At 39.1% G+C, this 24532-nt stretch overlaps 1 protein-coding gene across 6 annotated transcripts in view; it reads left to right on the top strand.

The window, feature by feature from the left end:
- TRAK1 (trafficking kinesin protein 1) overlaps window positions 1–24532 on the top strand; it is a 136499-nt gene that overhangs the window by 19820 nt on the left and 92147 nt on the right. For 5 of the 6 annotated variants that reach the window (XM_074900673.1, XM_074900672.1, XM_074900684.1 and 2 more), the window contains exon 1: window positions 6500–6619. The exons of the other annotated variant lie outside the window; for it this stretch is intronic. In XM_074900673.1, the coding sequence (XP_074756774.1) occupies window positions 6534–6619 (86 nt within the window). In that variant the 5' untranslated portion in view covers window positions 6500–6533. Of the gene's footprint in view, window positions 1–6499; window positions 6620–24532 lie in introns of those variants that run through there. 6 annotated transcript variants of the gene reach the window in all.

Below are 24532 nucleotides of genomic sequence, written 5' to 3'. Positions count from 1 at the left end.
CAAAGTAGCACAGCTGTACCAACTGGAATTACTAGACAGTAACCGATGGCAGAATTGGACCCTTGGTTGACCTGACTCCTACATAAACTCAGTCCTACAGTCCCGATGGTTACGTGGTGACATCTGAAAATGAAGAGATCAGTTTAGTGTTCTGGATTGGCAGATGCAAGCTGAACAAAGGGTTATGCTGCCTAGAGGTATACAGGAGCTTGTTGGAATTATCTTCAGTGATATTAAAATACAAGTAGCAACTGAGTGCTCATGTAAGTTATCTGCCCCCAAAAGCACACTTGTCTTAATTTTTCAAGGAATTATGGGTGAAAATGTAAATATTGAATACTTAACTTATCTTTTAATCTGATTTCTATTATGAAATATTTTGGTTTTAATAGTTACAAGCAGTACTTAACAGATTTGGAGGGAGAGGGAATTTGGGCCCTTTAGCACTTGTACGTGATTTGCTTTTCTACTGGCAACCTCCTGACACTGTTTTGGGAGCTTTTAGCATAATCAGGACGACACCAAGCCAATTCTTATTTAAAACCAGCTGACAGTCTATTCAGTTTGTGCCATCTGTCTGTCTTTCTTTAAACTGATTTCAGAAAAACCCCATATAGTCCTTAGTACCTGTTTGCCATCTGGAGCAGCAGGCTCCTGCATGGGTAGAGGCTGATGTACTGAATGGCTGATGCAGCATTCTGCAGCTGCTGCCTGTTACCACAGGCCAGCTATACCCAATTTTGATCTCTGTTATTCAGCCAGTCCTGGCAGGTTTCCTGGCATGGGTGCCTGTGTATGTCTGTCAAATGTATACGGAATTTTCTAACAAATAATCATTAAAGTTTCCTGCTTTCCTCTTAAAGAACCATTTTCATTCAGATACACTGTGTAGCATCCCTGCTTGTCTTCTACATCTGTCCTTTCACATTAATGCTCAGAGGGCAACTAAGCACCACACAGCCACTCGCTCCTCCTTCCCCCCCAGCAGTGGGAAGGAGGGAAGCAAGAGGCCCAGGAAATTGAGATAAGGACAAGGAGGGATGATCTCATCCTTTCAGACACAGGCAAAAACCAGACTCTTTAGTGGAAGAAAAAAACCCTGTAAAATTTAATTCACATACTAACAACAACACTTAACAGACAGAGTAGGACTGTGAGAAGCGCTACTACATCTTGAAAACACCTTCTCCCATCCCTCTCTGCTTCCCGGGCTCAACTTTGCTCCCAATATCTCTACCTGCTCCCCTCCAGCAACACAGGGGGCAGGGAATGGGGGGTGCAGTCAGTCCTGCCACTTCTTCCACCTCGGGGAGGGGGGAACTGCTGGCATTCCTCCTCTGTTCCAGCGCCGTCCCCCTCTCACAGGAGACAGTCCTCCACAAGCCAGCTCTGACACAAGTCACACCCATGGGTGTGTGGGTCACCTCCGCCTGTTGCAACCCTCCCAGCACTGAACTGCAACAGCAGGGCTGCCTTCCCATGGGGTCCCGGCCTTCTTCAGGTCCAGTCACCTGAGTTGGTGTGGGACCCCCCACAGGCTGCAAATCCGTATCTGTTCCATCATAGACCCCTATGGATGTTGGGGGGGGGTGGCCCTACTGTCTCACCATGGGATAGAGAGGGGCTCTGCTTTGGCACACCTGCCCCCTTTTCTCCTTTCTTTCACTGACCTCGGTGTTCGCACAGATGGTCTTTTTGCAACTCCTCCTCACAGCTCCAACTCCTCCTCCCAGATTCCCCCTCTTAAATACATTACCGCAGAGACGCAGCCACCATCACTCATTGGCTCAGCTGTGGTGCAAAGGTGGGTCCAACTTGGAGCCAGGAAAGCTTTGAGAAGCTTCTCACAGGGGGCCACTACTGTAGCCCCCTCCCCTGCTACCAAAAACCCCACCACTCACTCAAACCCAGGACAGTAAGGTTCCCTTTAAATGTGAACTTACTTCTTCGATCATGCTAGTCTGTGTTGTAAAACCTAAGCATGAATTGTTTGATATAACTCAAAGGAAGAAAACTTGCACGCTCCAGAGTAAGGAAGAACTTGTCCTGTCCATCTTTAAATATGAAGAATGAGCCACAGCAGTTGATTCAAACTGGAAATGACTTGTTTTCTTGAGGTGTAGTGTGGAGGGAGACACACTTGCAGCTACTAGTGCGTAGTGTTTGGACCATGTGTAGTGAGTACGCTGTGTGTAGACAAAGAGAACAGAGGTGGGGAGGAGACTTCAGTGTTTCTTTGTTGATTTGTTTTAATCCTCCGTAAAACTTTGCCTGCTGGTGTCTGGAACAGGTGAATTCAGCTGTGTGACCATTTTGTGTAACCTGTTGATGGAGGTGTGATGGATACTGCCACAGGGATTCCACACAAAACTGAGGCATGGAGTGATGTTTTGTAATCTACTGCTTTTTACTTCTGCCCCCAGGGTTTTTCTGTCTATATTATGCAGATTGGTGAAAGGCCTGTGTGTTTTGTGGGGATGGTGGTTGTTTTGGTTTTTATTTTTCAGGGTGTAGGATTGCCGGGACAAAAAAGGACTATTTGGGGAACAAGCTCTTTTTGTTTTATTTCTGAGGCTGAATTGCTTTTAACTTTTTTTTAATACTAGACCACAAATGTGCATTAGATGAGAGAAGTTCAAACAGTCTGTTACAGAGCTCTGTCCTGTGTTTGCAAGATCTTAAATCTTTGTAAATTAATTCTAACTTTGTCTCTATTGTGGCTTATAGCTTTCTTATAGTAACCACATAACTTATTTTATACTTTTAATATTAAAGACAGTCTATTACTGTGTCCCATTTGCCCAGAGAGCAGTCTGCTGTTTAATGGCTGTGCTTGGGTATCTGAAAAGCTGAGACACATTCCAAATGTTCTAGTTCTGAATAATAATTTATCCTGCCTACTTACAGTGTTTTCAGAGAAGCTGCAGGGGAAGGATTTTAGATTGAACACATACTTGCTTGTGTGGGTGTGAAAGGGTGGTGTAGGGGATATTCTTCACTGGAAAAATGATCCACAGTTTTCTCTATAAACTTTCTTGGCCCATCACTTCAGTTGGGATCTTTACACCCACTGTGTCTTTAATAACAGTTACTACAAAGGACAAACTTTTGTTACTTTGCGTTAGTAAAACAACACTAGTTATTAGCACAGACTCTCTTTCGATTATCTTTAAACTCAATGATCTTTTCCTTCCTCACCACCAAGCTAAGACGGCAGTGAAAATTACAAACTTATCAAAATAGTTTAGAAATGTTGAATTGACATACATTTCAGGAAATCAATTAAATTTTGTGCTTTGCTTGTAGGTTTATTTTGAGGTGGGTTTTTTTTTGGTTGGTTGGGGTTTTCTTCCCATAGCAAATGAAGTCTCAAAGAATAGATGTGCCAAACAGCAGACTCAAGTTTCTTTAAATGCCTCTGCAGCCCTACCATGAAGCAGACAGTCTTGAGGATATCCAGTGTGAGTAGATGGACAATGTAGGGTCACGCAGCACTGGATTGTTCCTACTGTGGTGGCATAATGTTTTATGGGTAGGCAAGAGACATCTGGTTAATGCCTCGAGGCTTCGGAGGTCGTATAGAATCAGCAAGGTGACTCTTAATAAAAATCTGTGTGTAAATAGCACCCAATAACTTGTTAATTATAAAAGTCCTCTGTTTATATTTTTCAAATCTGGGGTTAATTCCCAGGTGTCCAAACCTGTCATTTGCTGTTATCTTTTTGTTTTCCTGTCCTTTAGGAGCAGAGGTGATTGCACTTCTGCGAGAATTTAATCTCACGGCATATACTGCAAGTATCTTGAGTAAAATGTGCTTTAGGATTTATACATGTCTTTTGTTTTTGTAAATTTTTATAGAAAAAGGTGATCATTCAGTAAGAGTTTACCTAGGTACTGCTCAACCGAGTGTCTCCACAGAAACTACTTTTCCCCTATGAAAATTAGATGAATAGTTGATGATTCCTTTACTTAACAACAAATCAATTATTTAAATTGGAATGGAGTAGAATGCCTTGAAGATCTGAAGTGTGCTGACCTGGCGATTCACATCCACAGTTGCATAGAAAGTAATGACTTGTGTTTCAGAATAAACTTTCCCAAATAATAAACACAGGCAAATCTATACAATGTTTAGTAGCTAGTCAGCTGTAGAATTAAATAATAATTTATCTCCCTGGATATTTAACAGTGATGCAGTCTGGCAAAGGATAAGTAATCTTACTGTCAGTTCATGCTTGATTGTAGTGTCAGCAAATCTTCCTGCTGCTGAAGATACATGGCAAGACAGATGGCAATTACATGGACTCACTGGGAAACCTAAAAGAAGAACGTTGGATGAAAAATTCTTAGTTCTCGGAAAAATTAAGTTTTGTAACTGAAAAATGAATGAAAACAAAAAATGGATTTTCACAAGGTGCTTTATCTGCTGTGATTTCAGGGAATCATCTGTGGAAATCCCAACTTGTATGCAAAGGGTATGAACAGGAAATCTTTCCCTTAGTTCTGCATGTTGGTGAAAGAAACATAGTTTTTTCACTGCAATTTCAACATTTAAAAGTATTTTATTCTCTTCCCTGACCACTAAAGTGCTGTATTTGCATATTGCTGTATTTCTTTCCGTCTTCTTTTTTGTACTCTTGGGGAAGAAAGAGAAACTTTTGTTAAAATTATTTTCTGTATCTCTGGCTTTTAAAGTTCCATAGTACTGGAAAATAATAATTTCCCTAACAGTGGAACTAAATGGTATAAATAATTTGGGGATGGGAAGATGTCTTCTTTAAAGTAGGACAGGTACAATATTTTTCTCAGTGAAAAGTTCTATGTGAAATATTTTCATTGGTTATTACTTTAAATCTTGTTACTTCACTATCGGGCTCAAATTTAATTTCTCCTCTTTGCAGGTGTTTGTGTTCAAGTTCAAGTTGAAGAATAGAAGTGCACATGGGAATAGAATTACATTTGCAAATGTAAATCACCTCATCAAATCCACCATTCACCATATGGTGAATTGCAGTCTTCAGTAATCACAGCCTGATACTCCTAACAGTTCTTGCACTTCAATATGCTGAAACTGTATGAGTCAGGACTGTTGTGAAGCAGGAAAACAGTGGTGTGAAAAGTCACTGGGAATATCTGCAGCTTCACTGATAAAGTAAATGACGGTTTATGTATCCTAAAGACCGGACATTATCCAGTCATACAGTCATGCTCAGTGTTGAACTGAAGAATGATGAGATGGTTGAATGTAAATCACTCTGCAAACATGCATGAGTGTAAAGAATTCATACAATAAGAAGACAGTCCAAAATGAAGAATCTTCTCTTGATTAGAGTTCGGTTATAAGCATCCAAAAGCTTGATGTGATAGGAAGCACTGTAAATAATCATTGATGTAGGTGTGAGCCTTTTGAATAATTACCTAGATTTTTAAGAAGTTCAATTGTAGTTAGATGTGAGTGGGAAGGTAACTTATAATAAGATCAGAGGAGAAGCGCTTAAAATTGCATTATTCTTTATTTTGTCTGAAGGAGCATCTGTTTTTTGGAGAGGTTTTGCAAGGAGGGAGTTGCATTTAATATTTACAAAGATTCAAAAGTTTCTCACTGGTGTGGGCTCACCTTCGGAAGGCAATGTTTATACGTCCCGTGTTTTGACACTGAGAGTTGGATCAGTCCACAAAGAGAATTGGTACTGGGAGAAGAGGGGACTGCAATTGCAAACTTGTCCTGAATGTGAGGGGACAGGCAGCTGAGAAGAACTGTTGTGATCTGTCTTGGGGGAGAAAATAAAAAAGGAAATTGCTCAATGGTTTTCTTGAGGAATGATAAATTATTTCTAAATTCTTAAAACTCTAGAATTTTGTTGAGGTGACAGCTCATGCACTATATAAAAATTCCATTTGAGGAGGGCAGAATTCATGACTGGCTTTCCTTTGGAGGATAATTTCTGCTAAATGGGGTTTAATTTGTGGGAGTACTTGTGTGATTGCCAGATGAGGTTGTAGCTCTGTTCTCTCATCAGTTTTTCAAGACTTGCAGCAGAAAGCTTTAGTCTTGAAATGTATTCCGTTTTAAAGTACTGCTGTATTTTGTTCTATAGATAAATCTTCCTACTTTTGTGAAGATTGTGGAAACATTTTGTAGTGTTTTCATGGTGATGAACTTCCCTGTTTATGCTTTCTATGTGATGTTTAAGAGGAAAAGGTTTGCTAAATCTGTTTGTCAGAGGATGTCTGTACTGCTCTGTGCTCAAGCTTAAAAATTTTGGACATGGTTAAAAATGTAGATATTGTAAGATGCACTTGAAAGATCAAAGTTTTAATGAAGCAGACTGAAGAGAGGATTAGCCTATAGTCTAACCCTTTCTTTCTGACTTAGTTTGGTAGTTTGTCTAACTGCTCTGCCAAGAGAGGGCGAGGAAACTTGTGCGAGAGCCAAAGTTACAATTGCATTCAAATGACCTTACAGCATCAAGAACTGTTCATTTGAGGGAAACGCAAATAGAAGCGACACTTTAAGAGAGCCAGCTAGCCAAATGGTGAAATTCTGGAGAGGAAAAGGAGGCTCAAGAAAGGAGGAATGCTATGCAGATGATCAAGAGCGAAAAGAGTTGAAAACCAGGTACAACAACGGCTGCTACGGAGCTGTAATCCCCCAATACTGTTTGTCTCTCTTAGAGCTTAGCTTTGAACGTACTATGCATGTAGTGTGTGTGCTGAGACATTGCTAGCCATGTTTTAAATTAACTCAGACAAAGGAAGGGAACATGGCAAATGCTGCTTTAGTACTTTTTGGTTTCCCTTACTCTGCAGTTTAGTTGAATGCTGTTTTTCAACTATTGCACTGCATAACACTGCCTGGCCTCTTTCCCAAATAATGCTGAGCTGCTGTTGTGTGTTGTCAGACGCAGGTTTTGTTCTGGTGGGATAGGGGAAAAGACTTATGCTTTAATGTGCAAAAGTCGGGCATCGACAGTGTCCTGTGCTTGAATGGGTCAAGGATCACTGCTTACTGTGACCACCTTCTCCCTCCCTGCCTCAAGGTCTAAAGTTAGTCTAAACTGCCACATTATTTAAAGTACTGCTACCGTAAGATTTTGAGAATAAAACAGAAGGAATCTGAAATAGCTAATATTTTTAAGGGTACAGATGAAACTGGGCATCGGGTATATTAAGTCGTGATGCTATTGTTAAACAAGTGTTGTAGTGGGAGCAGGCAAATCGATGCAAATAGGATTACTTGCAGTTTTGCAGGCTTTCGACTGCAAAGAAATTGCAGTTATTTGGGATACTCGTATTGTCCTATATTCATAGGGCAGTTCATTTGTCACTGATTTCTACTGGTGATCCTGGAGCATCAGAGACAGGAGACATGTTTGTATGCTATGTGTATCAATCTTTGTATATGCTGATAGATATTTTGGTAACTTTAAGCTTATTTACTGAAAATATACTATTAGTGGTGCCTGTCTTAACTGGTATCATGGACTCCATTCTGGGTTGTTAAAATGGAAATTCCTACAATATAAGGAGCTTAGACATGAGTGCTTCCTTTGAAACAGAAGATAACTTGTGCTGGGATGTTGTCATTTTATTAGGCTCATTTTATGGATGTGGTTTGAGTTTGCTTTTCTTATCTGTATTTAAATTTGAAACAAAAACTTTAAAACAGAAAAAAGCAAAATGGTTAAAAATTAACGCACAAATTTTGGATGGAATGAACTGTTCATAGACATTTTTTAAAAATAATTTTTAAAATCTGGATGGCTTTGAAATATTAGATTGCTGTTGGAGAGTTACATTCTTGTATTCTGGTGGCTGGAAGGCAGGAAAACTATTTTAGATTACCTCCCAACATTGTTACTGTGAATTTGTTTGCTTACCCGTGAAGTTTAATGTAAAAATCTACAATGCTATAGTCCAGTGTGGAACAACTCTTTATAATTTACTAATTCTTTTAAAAATTTACTAGTTTTTTTACTACTCCACAATTTGGCTGTGTCTGAACTCTGTTAAAAGAATGAGTACACTTAGTGAATTTGTAAAAAAATCACTGCTTCTAATCAAGTTAAAACAAAAAATCAAGATTAGCTTTATTTGTCACATGCTCTTTGTTACAGAAGTTATTTCATCTCTGAGCCAAAATAGTTTAAAGGGCCTTTCCATCGTTGGGAACTTTGGAACAAGGCCTGTAATAACTGTTCCTTGCTCTGTGATTGACTGACTTGAAGAAAGCTGACATTTCTTAATAAAAACTTTACATTTTAAGACTTCATGAAAGTGCTTTGGACTGGCACTGCCTGCAATACCTAAAATCCTTAACACACTCAAAAATCTCAGTGCTACAGTTGTTTTTAGATTTGTAGGAAGGCAAAGGGAGGGAAATGAAATGTTTTTGTAGAGTTGTTAGCATCTGTAACATGACTTTGCAAATTATGGGAGTGTAATTGTAGTTGGACAGAGATGGAGTTCATATCAGGCAGAAAGAATACCCTTCTTGTTAGCTCTTTTTACTCTCTTCTTTCTCTGTCCCCACTAGTTCAGGTAGGATTACATTGCAGCCAGAGGGCACTTAAATTCTAGTAGGAGCCCTTGTCCATAGGGATTAGACTAAAAAATCTGAAGTGTTCTTGGGTGAAATATATCTGATGGATTTTTCTTGTTCATTTTTGTATGGCTTACTTTTTCCTCGTATAAATTCCTGTTTCACCCCCTGATAAAGAAAATGAAGGTACAGTGAATACAGAGAGTTTGTGTTCTCCCTGTTCACTTAACTTAGCCACACTTCTTGTTTCTTTCTGTTAAATCTACTTCCAGAGAGGCACTTATATTCATCACAGAGTGGCTCGGAATTTGTCTCCACTTTTTAAATTTATCTATAAAACACGGGGAAACACCTGCCTTGCACAAGTGTTGAACAATTTTCAGTTCATATGGAGAACGTCTTTTTGAAGGAACATGTTAAAATCAGAAATATTTTCAATAGACTTTTATTTCTTCTCAAACCCCACCTCCTGCCTCTTTGTGTATTCCAGGTGTTACTGTTTAATGTAGTATGGACTGCCATGGAAATCAGTTTTGTTTCTTTCTGGTGAACTGTGTCCCAGAATATGGCATTAACACAGATACTAAGAAAAGTTGGAGGCAGAGGAAATTTAGGTGCTGTTAGAAACTGCCCTGTAGTCAGGAGGTCTTGTTTTGTGAGCACTCTGGTTCTACGTGTGTGAAGAGAGCTTGCATAGAAGTAAAGGGCAGGTGTGTACTAAAACTTACAGACTAACAAGAAGACAGAGTAATTTAATTTTAATTAAGTCTTCAAACTGAACTGAAAGTATTTGGACTAATTTATAATACATTTACTAGCCTTCCTAATTAGGATTTTAGTTGGAATTATTCTGAGACAACTCATTTCAAATATGAAATTAAAGACTGAGTTGGCGATGTGGCCTTTTAGAGCAGTACAGTTTGCCTTCAAATCATAATGGGACTATACAGGTATTACTGGGAAAACCTGAGAATTAGAACTGTAGGAGTGTATTTCACCTTGTGGTTTCCATGTTGTTAGATTTTTAAATACTGAAACTATTTCCTCATCAATGGTTCCCTTTGATCCCACCTCATTCTGAAAGCCTTTTTCTCTAGAAGATGGAATGTGCTTCTTGATGTCATTTGACTTCACACATGTAAGGTTTCATCAGAGAGCTGGAACTAAAGTTGAAAAATGTAGCTAACAAACTTTCAATACAGGAGATGCAGAAGGAATAGCTGCCTAGTTACGCTCTAAAAATCATGTGAACTTTAAGCCACTCGAGCTTAATTTAGTGGAAGACTGGCCTGAGTGGCTTAATATAGATAGCTCAGGTATCATGTGGAAACTCTAATTTAGACATGTATTGATGTAAGAGACCTTGAGCTTATTTTTATTTGTTCCTGGCTAGATTGCTTCTGTCCCCTTAACCCCACTCTTTATTCTCAGGAACTGCAGTACATTGGCAACTGTTACTGCACAACTACACCTGACTCTACCAGGGAGAGTGAAGGAGAATCCACCTTCACATACTGGCACTTGTTCTGGTTTAGCCACTTTTCAGTGGAATCTTCAGTAGATTTGTTTGGTACTGCTCCTGGTTGCCTGACTGGGAAGGTGAAACAAGTAGTGGCTCTGGTCAGGGTATCCTTCATCTTGCTGAGAAGTTTTGGTGACTTTTGAATGTGGCTTTTCCTTTTTCTTCCCATGAGGGAAGTTCTCAAAGTGGTGAGACAGACAACAAATGTGATAGGGAATGCTTGTCTCTTGAAGTTGTGACAAAAACAGGTAAGCTAATAGAGATGCATCACCCTCTTGGTGCCCTCCTTCCAACGTAAACCAAAACAAACTTGGATTTGAGTGTTTACCTTGAAATAGCAGAGTCTTTAGATCAGGCAAATTCTTAGCTCTTTTCTGCCTCTTAAAGATGCACATTCACTGGGATTTCTACTCTTTTTCCCTTTTATTTTTTAAAGTTATGCCTAAGCATTAGTTTACTTAGATGTTTCCCAATACTGTAACTTTAAATTATAGCTGTTACATCAACAGCACAGTAATTTTTAACTTGGTTCAGAAAACTTCTTGTTTCTAGTGTGGTCATTAACATAACATCGATAGGAAGGTCGTAGTGTAACTAATGTGACTTGCCCTCTGATGAAAGTGTCATGGGAAGAACAAATGGATGAATGGATTCCCTCGATGTTTACAGTAGTCATGGAAAGTTCTGCTTTGCTAAAATCTGCATTAAGCTTAGGGAAAAAAACCTCACCCACACTCTAAATCTTTGCTTTAAAAAAAATGATGTTTTCAAGGATCACTTTGACCCTGTGCAGGGATTTATTTGGGGTGAAATCATACTGTTGGTCTGGAAGCAGCTGGGGATTTTATCTGTACCAGAAAAAATGCTTCTGAAGCATGTATTCAAAGTCTGGAGTAGGTGTTGTTGATATCACTCCAGACTTCTTAAAATTAGAGCCCTTAATGCAGTCACAGTTAGACATGTAACTGTACTTACGGATCTATAACTTCATAGCCAGAGATTCAGTTTGGGAGGTATCATTATGAAAGCTACTGTTGTCTTCCATGTGAAGAATTAAAATACCTCAACATCCTTACAAAACCAGAAACAGAGTATGTAGGACACCTTCATGTTTAAAAACTTCTTAAGTTGATGGTGAATGTTTCACTTCTTAAATTTTCTGTGAAAAAAGGTAACTTCTACGAACCATATAGAATAAGGTTGGGAGTAAGAGTCAGACCAAGGCTCTTTGTGGTGGGTTGCAGAGTTTTGGCTGTAATGACACAAGTACTCTGTTCCATTTATTTTGAGTAAGTTGCAGAAGTTTGTGGTCTATACAGGGAGGACGGTTTCATTTATGAACTTTCAGAGTCTTGCTAAATTTTTCTCTGCACTTCTGAGAGATGGCAAGTTCCTCTTGAATTAAAAAAAAATCTCAAATAGAAATTCTGTGAGTCAGGATGATTTTTTAAAAATAATTTTTAAGACGTCTTAATTAAAATTAAATTTGGATGGCACGCATAGTGATACAGTGCAAAATGCCACTCTATGCAGTCTCTGAAGATGACCTCCTTCTTGTCATGTCTTTGTAACATTTGCGTTTACCATAATTTACAAGTAATTAGAATCTATTGGTTAGCATAAAACTAGCTTTTTAAAGGGAGTAAGAGGGAAACATTTCTATTTTATTTTTATTGAACAATTTTGTATTGCTTTGCTACTGACAAGAGACAACTACCTCAAGTTTTTGAGTGAACATCTATGTGAAGGACAGCCTCAATCTCTGATTCATTTGTATTGGAACTAGATTTTGTTGGAACTGCCTCCCAAAATGCAAACCAAATGTTTTTATGTATGACTTTTTTGAACACTACACCAATCCCTTATTTGACTAAATTCTTGCTGTTAAGCCAGAGAACTTGGTTTTAGAGACAGAAAGGAGAACAAACAACACGGTATTTTTGGTGTTAAAGCACTCTTTCATTTCATGGAATGCTATCAAAATTATTCTTCCTTCTCAAGGCTTGATGGAAACATGCCTTGCATACCTTTTTTAGACTCTAACTGGCCTTTAATTCTGTACCTCTGAACTTTGAGTAATGGAAGATCTCATGTGCGCTTTTTCTGTAGTGATCATAGCATGCAATGAAGCAGCAGAGCCCACAACACAGGTGTCCATACAAAAGTGACCTGGGCGTCTTTTTTACTGTTTTATAGTGAGAAAAATAATTTTGAGTGTTGAGAGTGTTGTGCTTCCCTGCAGAATGTCATGTACATTATTACATGTTTATGAAGACCTCCAGAGAAACAATCATGAAAGACTTCTGAATTACAAACTAATATACATTTAAGTGTACTTCAGCTTATCGGTGTGTTTCTAGCGTATTCAAATTGTACAGTCAGTGTTGCTTCTAATGCAAAAGAAGACATTTTTCAATACAATTTTTTGAGGTTGCCTGTAAAGTATCTATCACCTGGGGAAAAAATAATGCGTTCTCTCTGTGATGGGCGTGCAGTAAAGGCTTCCCTAACTCAACAAACTATGCTTTAGTCTCTTTTCTGTCTCATGTCATCATAATGAGCTGTGGGGCTGTTACTAGGTCTGCAGAAATGTTTTCCACTGATAATGTACGTGTCTTGTAGTTGAGAAGTTATTTTTAGCAGTCTGGTTAGAGTCACTGAGGGACAGAGTCCTGATGGAGAGCTGTAAAAGGGAGATGCCAATGGTCTGGAATGGGAAGAAGGAAAAAAGGTACCTTTCATTCCCAACTGTTTTGTCTATTTTTGACTAAGTTGTTATTTCCTGGTAACTTGCAAAGAAAAGGCCCATTTCTCAGGCTTGTTAGCTTGTGTTTAGGCTAGAAATAATCTGTGTTATTGAGGGAGAAAATCTGTAGAATTGCATGGGTTCCTTTTTCATTGTGATAATGTTCAAAGGCTGCCTGGATCTCAGCAAACTGACACCTTTTAACTTGAGTGAATCTGAGAGGTGCTTCTCACTATGCATTAGTGGAAAGGCTCTGACCTGAGACAGTTTGATTGAAGTGGGGGTTGTACACTGCATTTGCTTATATGCCAGACTTTTGCCTGATTGCACAGGAACCAGGGAAGGGTGATGCTGACAGCATTGCCACTGAAAAAGGAAATGATTATAAATTGTGGAACCTTTGATTTGACCATGATACTCAGCTACAGGCAGCTTTTTAATATTTAAAATTTCATATTTAAAAAAACTTGTGAGCTTCAATTCAATCTATTTTATTCAGAGAACTATTACAATAGACAAAAAGCCAAGGTAGAAAAATAGCACAAAGCTTAAGAGGGCCCATCAGTTTACATGTTTATGTGCTGCATTATGAACTTGGGACAGGAAAGCTGCTGTTTTTCCATAGTAGCAGAATAGATAATGAGACTCCCCTAAATACATTGTTGTGCCTTTCCTCTTCCTCTCTTCCAACCTCTTCTTATTTTTAATGTGTGGTTTTAGTGCTAAAGTCAGAGGTCATCCCCAGTGTTTCAGTCTCCATGTGCATGACTGAGTGAATGTGTTTTTCTTCACTTTCATGCTTATTTTTGCAAACAAAATCTGCGGGTAGATAATTTAAAATGAAAGCTGTTTGAGGCTTCTCTAAATGACATAGCTGGGAGTGCTGCCACACAGCAGAAACATTTCAGTGATGTGCCTTTTATTGCTGTGGGGACACCAAAGATAAGGCAAGGTAAGTGGTGTCAGTTGCTAGCGTTTCATAAAGTAACATTCCATGCAGCTGGGGGTTTGCAGGCATGCAGAAGTGAAAGATCAGCCATCTCTCTTCCTACTATTTATTGTGAGGTTTTGTATGTTCCACCCTACTATCTCTTTGTACCGGGGTAGTGTAATCTACCTGATATGGAAGAACTTCCTTTTTTCCCTTTTCTCTCAGTTGAAAATAACTTTAGAAAATGTTTGTCTTTCCTCTGGCAAGTCAGTATGGGTTCATGCTGAATGTAATCTTTCTTCATTTTGATGGATGGATGTTGGTCCTGCTGAGACAATTTTATGGTGGCTGACTTCTTTGTGCAGTCTGGTGGATTCTTTTTTTTAATCTTTATCGGGTGGTGCAACTTTGCCTATGTAGGATGGTTGTAGGAAAATTCTGCATGTTGCAACTTTGTTGGGTCAGGTATTTTCTGCCCCATGTCATGTAGAACATATGATGGACTCTGGGTAATTTGCAAACTTGCTAAGCTAAAGTTTAACTTTATTTTTACAGTTGTCCATAATTTGCCTGAAGAACACAGATCCTAATGGTTAAAACCTGGTGGCTGTGGTGGTGCCCCTTGTCTTTCAGCAAGAGGAACCAACAGTTAATGCGAACTGTACTATGGTAGCTAATCATTGAAAGTTTGGTGTTAAAGACTTGATGGTGTACATATCTCTGTCACAGAGCCTGGTGGCTGTGCTGAGGAACGTAAGAATGATGTGGCCAGTGTCTTCTCTAATTGCCTTTTACTTTGAACTATGAATGACTGGGGAGCACTGTGCAGCTCTACTGTGGAAGGTGTGTTTGGAGCAAGCAAATTTTTGAGCATGCTGAAATTCTCTAATTCTTTTTCTGCCTTCACCTGTAGGAATATACTCTACCACTGTGTACTGATGTTCACCTATATTATTTTAATCAGAATTGTAAAAACAAAAATAAAAAATTTCCATGAACTGAGTAGAACAGATTCATATATCTTCAGTGACATAGTTGTGATGCAAAAACAAACTTCTTATCTAATGAGAATAAATTTGTGCAAGGGGAAAGAGGGAAAAATCTGTCTGAATTCAGAAACCTGCTGCTAAACACCATGCCAGTAAATCAGCCATGTGGTCTAGTAGCAAGAAAATATTATTCTAGCTATATGTTTGGGGTTTGTATGATTTCTTAATTGTGCTGTAATTTGGTATCTGTACAGGGATATAGAGAAAGCTCATTGAAAAGCTAACGAACAGCTCTCTTCTTTGTTCAGTGTCTTCAGGTCTGAACGCAATGTAGATTGAGGAAGAATGAAAATCTATGTAGTGACACTGTTATGCAGAAGTTCAAAGGAGAAAACTTGCAAAAATCGCCCCAGAATGTAGTTTCAGTTGTTAAGTGATCTGTTATCTGTTGCTGGACTTGTTTGATATTTGGTTTTTTCCTACCTTGCTGTAGGTTCAGCGTGGATTATTAAATTGGTGGGAGTTGTAAAACACCCTTCTGTTTCCTGTCATCGTGGGTGTATGAGCAGTAGAATTCTGTGGGAGACTGTATAGGTGTATCCTGTGTTGTTTCCATGCAGTTTTATGCTATGTTCTGGGAAAACTGGTATCTTACCTGGCCCTTCTGGCATACTGTGCAACTGATCTCAGCCTAGAAAGTCATGGATCCTAGTCAAGTTGCTGACCTTTTCCTCCTGCTTATTAATAAACCTTCATGTTTCTACTGCAGTCAGTGTAGGTAGAGTGAGACTGAGTAGGAGAGCATTTCAGCACTGGCTCATCCCACTGAGAAAGTGGCAGCATGCCATCCTCAAATTACACAGAGATTGTCGTTTGGGCTGCGGGCAGGGGCTGTGAAGGCGGCTGGCGTGGATTTTGGTGGCTGTGGAGTCTGGACTGAACAGCAACTTTGGAGCACGAGCACGAGTGGTGGAACTGCAGACCTACAATGAAAACCCATGGATCTAAAGTTAAAAGGAAGAGAGCTCTAGGAAGGTTGTCACTACCACATTCACTCCAGTGGGGCTGTGCTAGACTTACTGCTGCTTAAAAGCTGGCCACCTTTTTAAGCGATAGGACAGGGGCTTATTTTGGCATCGAGATGTCAGTTGCTGGTGTTGGTAATGATGGAAGTTTACAAGGGAATTATTACGGGGCCTGAGTCATGGGAAACTTACTGTGCTTCCTCTTTTGGCCATGGAGATTCCGGCCTAATGATGAATGTCAGCAGGCTATTTTGATGATGAATTTTTATTTAGTAATATAAATGAAGTATGTGTACACTTTTTCCTACTTTTCTTTTTCCATGGTGAGGGACAGGTGTGTGAAAACTAAGCTTCACTGCTGTGAGACCTTACGGAGACAGAAGAGCACAGAAGAATGGAGTATTACCAAGTGATGATTTCAAAGTGATGGCAGATATTTTACTGAGGAGAACAGAAAATGGGTCTTAGTAGAAACTGGGGGTTGTGCTGAACCCTGCAGTTGGTACAGGTGAATAAACAGTATGTTTCTGAAATGCAAGTCTTCATCCAGAGCAGCAAGGGAAGTAATGGTAGTCTAATGTACCCACGTCATCTCTGCAGTAGGAATAATTTACAGTGTTTAATTTCCTGCATCCTGGTAGGGGAAATGTTGTAACTTTCTCTTTTGGGATAGTCTCGTCTTTTGTTTGAACTGCTGCATGAACTGTTTGGACTGCTTTGTTCTGACCAAAAGGATGACCAAGAATTTGTTAAAGAAAGCCAAAACTGTTATTTGTATGGAGCAAGTGATGGCCTGGTGATCTCTGCTGCTATTTGGCATTCTTTTTAATATTCTATCAGCGTTTCTTGCTGAAAATTCTGTTGGACCCCAAACCCTTAGGCAGATACACTGTGTTACCTTGCTTGCACTTAAAGCATGACTAAATTTAAGTCAAAAGCTTTTCTACATAAACCATAGGAATTAAATAGGTTGGCTTAATTTCAGGGAAATCAGTGCCTGTGTAGAATATAGAAGTATTTTTCTAAAAATTCTCTCTTAATGATGTGATGTGCAGCCCTTGCCAAGCAAGTTAATTTTTCACTGTCTGCCAATCTAAGTTGTGAGGAAGTGCTCCCCAGACCTTCTTTAATAGCAAGAGAGTTTCATATTCCCTCTCAGCAGTAAAAGAAATGGGATAAAGCTTTGAGGTCTGATGCTAGTACATACTGGACAGAGAACCTAAAATTAATGAAGGCTAAATTATGAAATTGAAGGTGTGCAGTGTCAAAGCACTTTATAATGTTACTGGCTTCAGCTGCCAAGTCTTGGCTTCTTTTTACTTTTTTTAACTCAAGAGTTTCTATGTCAAATAAGCAATCTACACAGGAATTTTACAGAGTAGGTAAAGAGGTCTGTTCCTTTCAGGAAATCCTGTGTTTATATTCAGGATTGCACCTATAGGCCTTGCTTTCCATTTTCCTTGTCAGTCTAGAAATCTGAATCTTCCACAGGTCCCTTGCCAGAAGGTCCCTTGCTTCTTCATGCACAAGCAAAATGTGTGAAAGTCTTTAAAATAGTCAGACAATTACTTTGGCTTTAGTGATACTTCCTATGGTGTCAAAATTTATCATCTTCTATAAATGTAACTGTGGGTACTGAAAGTCCAGAAAATGTTCTCATCTTAAATCTGAGTAAATTTTACCATTATTTTGAGGGAACTGACTATTGGGAATGATAACTTTGCTTGTGATAAGAGTATGTAGATGAGTCAAGGAAAATGAATCCTAATTGTGGTTCTGAGGTTGATAGGACCTTTGTTTTGCTGAATTTAGATTATGAAAAAACATTTTGAAGGAAGAAGTTTCTAAACATCTCAACACTGAGAGAGGCTAGGCTTTCTTTTAAACTGGGGGCAGAGAACATTAGTGATATTTTTTTTTTTTTTTCAGTTGAGTGAAGTGCTTCAAATACTGTGTGTTCCACCACTGTAAATCTTCATATGGTTCTGTGCACTTTCACCTTTGCCATCTGTCTGTAATATTTTACCAAATTTGTCCAGTTCCTCTTACTGCCTCAGCAAGGGTTGCTTTTCATACTGTAGTGAAAAATTTCTGAGAAAGTTTTCAGAGAAATTTCAGACTACAGATTAAGTTGTAGAGTACACACAGAAAAAAATTCTTGACATGTAGGAATAAGGGTCGTCAAAGAGTTGTTTGCCCTCACTGAAAGCTGGCTTGGTTGCTTGCCTGAGGCTGTTGGTATTCTCAGAATGCTTTCTGACTGGGTGCTAGGATATGAATAATTGATAAGGCATGCTGATAAATGGGAAACTAAATTGACATTGGTAAGCAGGTCGGCTTGCCTAGTTCACTTTACCGCAGTTTTAGGTCTCCATCAACAGAGATTTACAATAGAGCAGGAGCTGGCAAGGGTCAGTTTGGTCAAGTGTTTTCTTACTGCCTGTGCTATGACCGTGGTGGGTAAGTGAAGTTCAATATCCAGTACTGTCTGTTGTGCATTTTGGAGACTATGTACATGCATAGAGAAATTTGTCTGAGGACAACTTCAAGCATTGTTTGAGGGTTATTGCAATTTTTTCCAAAATCAATTTCCAAATTGTTTGGAATCATTTGATCCATCTGTATTGAGTGACTTCAGATATTTTTTTTTTTTTTTTGTGGTCCTTTGGGGAAAGCCACAATGCTGGATTTCAACTTCATTGTGTAATTCAGTAAAATAGTTTAGTCTGCAAATGAAGCAAAAACAGAGCATGTATTTAATTTGCTTTTTTACCCCTTAGCTTGTGTTCCCTTGTAAGGAGACTTTTTTTTTCTTTTTTTTTTTTTTTTTTTGTATGAAGAGTGTATCACAGTGTTGCTCTTGCCATGTTCTTGTTAAATGCCCCTGGAATTCTCTAAAAAACTCTGTTCCAAACTCTTTGCTAGTGCAACTTCTACTTTAATGGCACAAAGCCATGGATAATTGGCTCAGTTTCCTAAAATTCCACAGCCTGTTGTTAAGATAAACATTTCTAGGTTCCCAAGAACACAGACGCATGTATATGGTAATATACTGGGTATACAGAGCAACCTTTAAACAGCAAATTCTTATTCTCCTATTTTATTCTTGATGTTTACACACAGACTTCATAAGCAGAAAAATTATTTGACAGAATAATTGTGTCAGTTTTTAAACTACATAGTAGCCCTTCGAGAAAGGCTGTTAAATATCTCTCTTTTGTTGTAGCCATTAACCTCTAGGGAAGCAGAAGGGAAGCAGTCCTGCACTGGGATGGTGTGTGTTGGGATGTACTCTCATTAGTCAGCAGCCCCTCTCCCAGTTGTTCGGAAGTCCATGTGACTAAAGCTTTGGTATAAGGCCCAGGATTGCTGGTTGCTTAGGAATTTGTAGTCCTGTTATGTTGCTCCTCAACACTGGTACATGAAGTGACTTGTAAGGCCCGGGTATCCACAAGTGTTGGAAATCTGGCTGTCTCTTCACTGTGAAGGGCTGTGATCTGTCTTTCCCCCAGCCCAAAGCTTTAGGGAGGGCCTATATTTGTAGAGCTCATGACAGAGTTGGGTTCAGTTCACTCATGTCCTCTCAAACATTATAGTATATGATTAAAAGTGTTGCTCCCATACAGAAGTACTTAAATGACAAAAAAAAGGATATGAGGACTAGGGTTATTAACAGCCAGTTAAGAAATTGTGGGACAGGTTCTGGGTAGCTCTGTGCATGTCTAGGGTTGTAAGACAACCTTGAAGAGTGAGGGAGGTTCTCACTGGATCGTGCCAGTTGCTGGAGAATGTGGGGAGGCTTGCTGCCAAGGAGTGAGGGCCAACGATGCTAGTGAGCCAAAGCAGATCTTAGCATCTTATTCAGAGCAGGAATTGGTGGTCTGACCTTGGAGGTAAGCTTCCCAATAGTCATCTTTAAAATTACTTGTAGCAGCAATAGGAAACTTCTAGTTCTTAGTTTCTGCAAAAAAAATGGGATGGTCTCACTTAAGAGATTGAGTTTTGATTTGTTTTGTTTTTTTTTTTCTTTTTTCTTTATAATTTTTGTATATGATCATTCAACTTTTAGTCCAAAGGAATAAACTCAGTCTGAAAGTAAGTGGATCAGGACACAGAAGGTATTGTGTGTGGATTTTGGGGGGTTTTGTGGGGTTTTTTAGGGCTGTTTGCAAGGAATTTTGTTCCTTTTTTTTCTACCAGGTGGCTCCTTTCGTCCTGCTCTCACTGTCTCTGTTCAATAAGAAATAGGAAAGCAAAGCAGCTGCCTTAGTTCTGTTATGTGATATTTTGTGTAAATGTTTTCAGAAGGACAGCTATTAAAATTTGAAATAGTGATGCTTCTCCAATCCTGTAGAACAGCATTTTAAAAAAAATTAAATTATGCCAACTCTATGTAGATTTTTTGGACCCTCCTGTGGAGGGTGAGAAATTTTAAAAAATCCTCCTGTAACAGGAGAAAAGCAATAGTAATGTAAACCAAGATTAAAATCCCCCCACCCAGGTTCTAAATCATTATAAATATCTGGTTTGAGTCAGTCTCTTCTTTGTTTAGGGTTACTTGACTAAAACTCTTGGCCCTAATTTATTGGCAATTAGGATAATTGTATCTTTGTTCAAACAGTAGTAGTGGTAGGGGAACCTACCACGGTCTTCCAGCTGTTTTCACTCCTTTCCCTTGGTGTTTTGTGTTATCCTGAGGAAGAAGGTATGGCTTGGGTGACTGATCAGGGTTTCAGCTTGGAATGGTAATGTATTTTAATTTGAATATATTTACCTACTGCATGCTGTCTTAGGGCCAGGCAGAGTTCAGTAGGGTTGTTGGAGGTTTTTTTTGTTTGTTTTCCTCTTTACTAGTAGCTAGTTCATGTGTGTCTGGTGCATTTGTGCCTCCCTACTCTGTTCTTCTTCTGGTCAAGTGCTCTCCCTGGTTCTGAGCTCAAGGCTGAGGACTCAAAAGCACAGACACAGTGGTGTTACCTTTTCTGCTGCGTTTCAGAGATAATGTGATCATCCCACAGTTCTTCCCAACTAGCGGAAAAGCAGTACCAAATGCTCACGTATGTTTTGAAAGTCTTTGGGGCTTATGGAGAAATAAGGAAGTGGGGAGTGTCATGCTCTTGTGGTGTGTAAGCTAGTAACACTTTTCAGGTTTCTGTTATCATTGTTCCCATCCATACTATTTGAGGACCTGGTTTGATGCTGGTGTAATACTTTCTCCCGTACCTGAACTCTTTGACAGATCTTTGATTCCTGCCTGGTATGAGGAGATAGACTGGTAGGCAGCATATGTGTTAATGTACTGAAGCTGACGTTCGTGTAGTCTAGCTTGTGTTTTGACTGTGTACGAGGCATGAGTTCATACATGCTAAATACAACAGCAACCTTAATCCCAAATGATTTGATGGTTGGTTTGCTTTGGTTTTGGTTTTTTTTTTAAGTAATTAAATCCTTTCCTTCTCTTCAGCAAGTATTGGACCACGGCCCTTGGACCCATCTTGTATTGATCTACCTCAGTGGGCACTTCACATGTCCATGGGTGTGAATGGAAAGTACATGTTTGAGGTGTCTGTAGTTTGTATTGCTATATCGCCATACCTCTGAGCTTCGTTATGTTACCTGATGAATTCCTCCTTTGCACATGCAGTTCGTGTTCACTCTGGTGATGGTGATGGAACAGCTTTCCCTTTTCAAGCCAGGTACACAGCATGTCTAGCTAAGATCTCCTAGCCAGTAGTGTGATGCCTTGCAGGAAAGGCAATGCACTAGTTTTTAACTGTTTTCAGTTTTATTTGTTCAGAGGTGGTGGGGAGGGCAAGTTTGGTGGCTAACATTACATAAAAGAAGCTGGAGCTGTAAAAAGCTCCCAGTGTAATACGAGCCTTACACAAGGAAGAACTATTTATAGAACCCTGTGATACTGGCCTAGGGGAACTTCAGAGCAGAGAGGGGCAGTGTTACATGCAGCTGGGTGAGAGCACACTTGTGTGCTCTCAGCTGCGAAGGTCAAACCCAGGGTTTGTCTTACGGTATGCTTCCACTCTCCCTTGGCCTGAGAGGAGGAAAGATTGATGGGCTCCTTTCAAAGGCCAAATTCTAGTGGTGAGAAACTTTGGTTTGTGAAGAACAGTGGGGTGGTTTTCTTTTTTTCCTTCCTCTTTATGGGACTTTTTATTTGCAATGTTTTGACTTGCATTACGTTTTGAGAAAACATGACTCTGTCTTCATTGATCACTTAATGGTCGAACAAGGTCACACTTGGGGACCTTGAGATTAAGGCTTTATGGTTTATACTATCATTTAAGCATCTTTTTAGTTATTGCTGCTGCTATTCAGGCTTTTGTTACCTAGTGATGACTTACTCTAAATTACATTGCCATGTCACTGGCAGTTAGCCAGGTATTCTGGTTTTGGTTGCCTTCATCTGCGTAATGCTTGTTGGTTATGAGGCTTTATAAAAAGTGATTCTGGAAACCTTTAGCTTGAAAACATTCTTTAATGGTTTCATAGGCAGAAGAGCCCCCCTTTCGGGAGGCATATATCTGAAAAGATCCATCATAACCACTGGGTGTTGGTGCTTCTCTGAAAAGATTGCATTTAGCTAAGTCAAAGAGTTCCTAAACTCACTATGAAGGGGAAAAGAAAAAAAAAAAGCACATGGGATATAGTTTAAATGTAATATAAAGCTTGAATAAAAGGGTTCTGTGTGATGTTGGGCTAGCAGATGGCTTCGGTGTGACTGCTTGGGTCACTGGACACAAAAGCACTGTTAAGAAAGCAAGGCAGTATTTCCTCCAGGGTAATCTAGGAAAGATGTTTGATTGAAAGGTTTTGATGGCTTTAAAACTTTGGATAAGGACATAGTCTAGAGTTGTCCAAGATGCCTGTTCCTTTGATTTGCTGTAGAAATAATGGATCTCTTCTAACATGAGAAATGCAGTACTTGTTTTTATGTAAAGTGTTTGAAGGTAAATAAACTGCTTGTCAATTCTGTCAGTCATCTTTGACACTTTGTTTATGTCCCTCTAGTTAGAGGTTTAACTGAGTAGTCAATATTATGCATATTTAAAAACTAGCTTCTGGGTGGAAACTAAAACCCCATGATTTTTAAGAAGTGTATATAATACAGCACAAGATTAAAGCAACTCATTAAACTATTTGGGATCAAATTCAGCTTTTAGATAAAAGTTAAATAGTCATTATATATGTATGTATGTGTGTGTGTAAAAGACCTATTGCAAATGGTTGTTTCTTTACAGTCTGATAAAGTGTGTTTAAATGAATGCAGGCATTTTGACTAGTTTATGAGCCCACCCACTCAGTGAAGAAGCTGGTTTTAACTTTAAAAAAGAAAAAAGCAAACTTTTATAGATGCAAGATGTGAATTAGTAAAAAATAAGCAAGTTGAATGCTTGAAGTAAGTCTTAAGTTGCTGTGGTCAATTCAGTGATTGTTATCTAAAACACAGACTGAAGATTATTCATAATTACCAAGGGTAGGCCAACATGTTAATCTATTTCACAGATTAGACAGACATATAAACTGTCTTTGATTTGCCACAGTGTCTACATACAGCATTTTGCATCTGAAGAAAGCTTTATCGTGTAAATAAGAAGCTTGAGGGCTATTTTTAAGGAGCTTAGTAAAACTTAGCTGACTTAGTAAAACAGAGGTGTTTAGTGGATTTATGAAGAGATGTACAAAACAGGGAAGAACACTTCTGGTGGGACTCTTGCAGATATATAAAAGGGAGGAATTTGCAGATCCTAAAAACTTCTCTGAAGTGTTTAACCATCAGTTAGTAGTTGCTAAATGAGAATTAGAAAATTAGTAAATGAGAGTACAGGATCAGAGCTCTGTAGCTCCAGGCAGATGCTAGGAGTGGGAAGCTGTCTCAATTCCTTGATACCCTAAGGTTCTGTCTAAATTAGCAAATACTTTGGTTGGGAGGGATGGATGAGTAGATCAAAGTTGTTAGCACTGAAGCTTCTTAAATCTTCATTACTGATTTGGGTGGGTTACTTTAGATGCACCTTAGGCTGAATGTTCCCCACTTCCCAAGTGGTTTGAAGCTTCCTGAAGGAGAAAAATGTAATAGGTACACACCAGATGACCTTGCAGTGATGTAGTCCACAAGGTTATTTGAAGTTTCACGTCCCTGTTTGGCAGCAGGTTGCATTTGAAGTGCATCATGGAGCAGGGTTTTCAGGTTCTCTTACTCAAAAGGGATTTTATTTTTTCTTCGTGTGCAGCAAAGCTGTTCTGAAAAACCAGCTGGCTCACAGTATATGGTTTTGCTTCAAAACTGTGCTACTTCTCTAGACCAAATAGTGTAGTTAAATTAAGTATGAGAGTAGGCATATCAAAAGGATGACCTGGAATAAAGGGGATGATTTCAGTTGAAAGCACTAGAAAGATATTTTTCCCATCTTTTAAGAAGTATTTTTTAATTTTGCAGATATTTGCTGTGGTCAAGCTGCCATTTTAGACTAATGAATAAAAATATTATCTGAAGCACAAAATCTGAGCTAGATAACTAAAAATTGTTCAAAGTGTAATAATCACCATAGGGTGCAGTGTGTAGCTCTTGGGTAGTGCATTCTTTGTAGGAGTTCCAGATGTTTTGTGACTACAGTAAATTGCTGTTACTGCAATCCAAGATGCTGATGAGAATAATGTTGCAAGATCACAGATAATGTATGTGTTGGCTTTGCTGGGCTCTGGGTAGACACATGGCTGAATACCTCTATATCTTTTACTGCTTTTGGGGGAGGAAGAAG

This window comes from Athene noctua, chromosome 2 (assembly GCF_965140245.1).
Source record: "Athene noctua chromosome 2, bAthNoc1.hap1.1, whole genome shotgun sequence".
Classification (NCBI taxonomy): Eukaryota; Metazoa; Chordata; class Aves; order Strigiformes; family Strigidae; genus Athene; species Athene noctua.
Note: the sequence above shows the minus strand (reverse complement) of the source record. Positions and strands in the feature narration are given on the sequence as shown.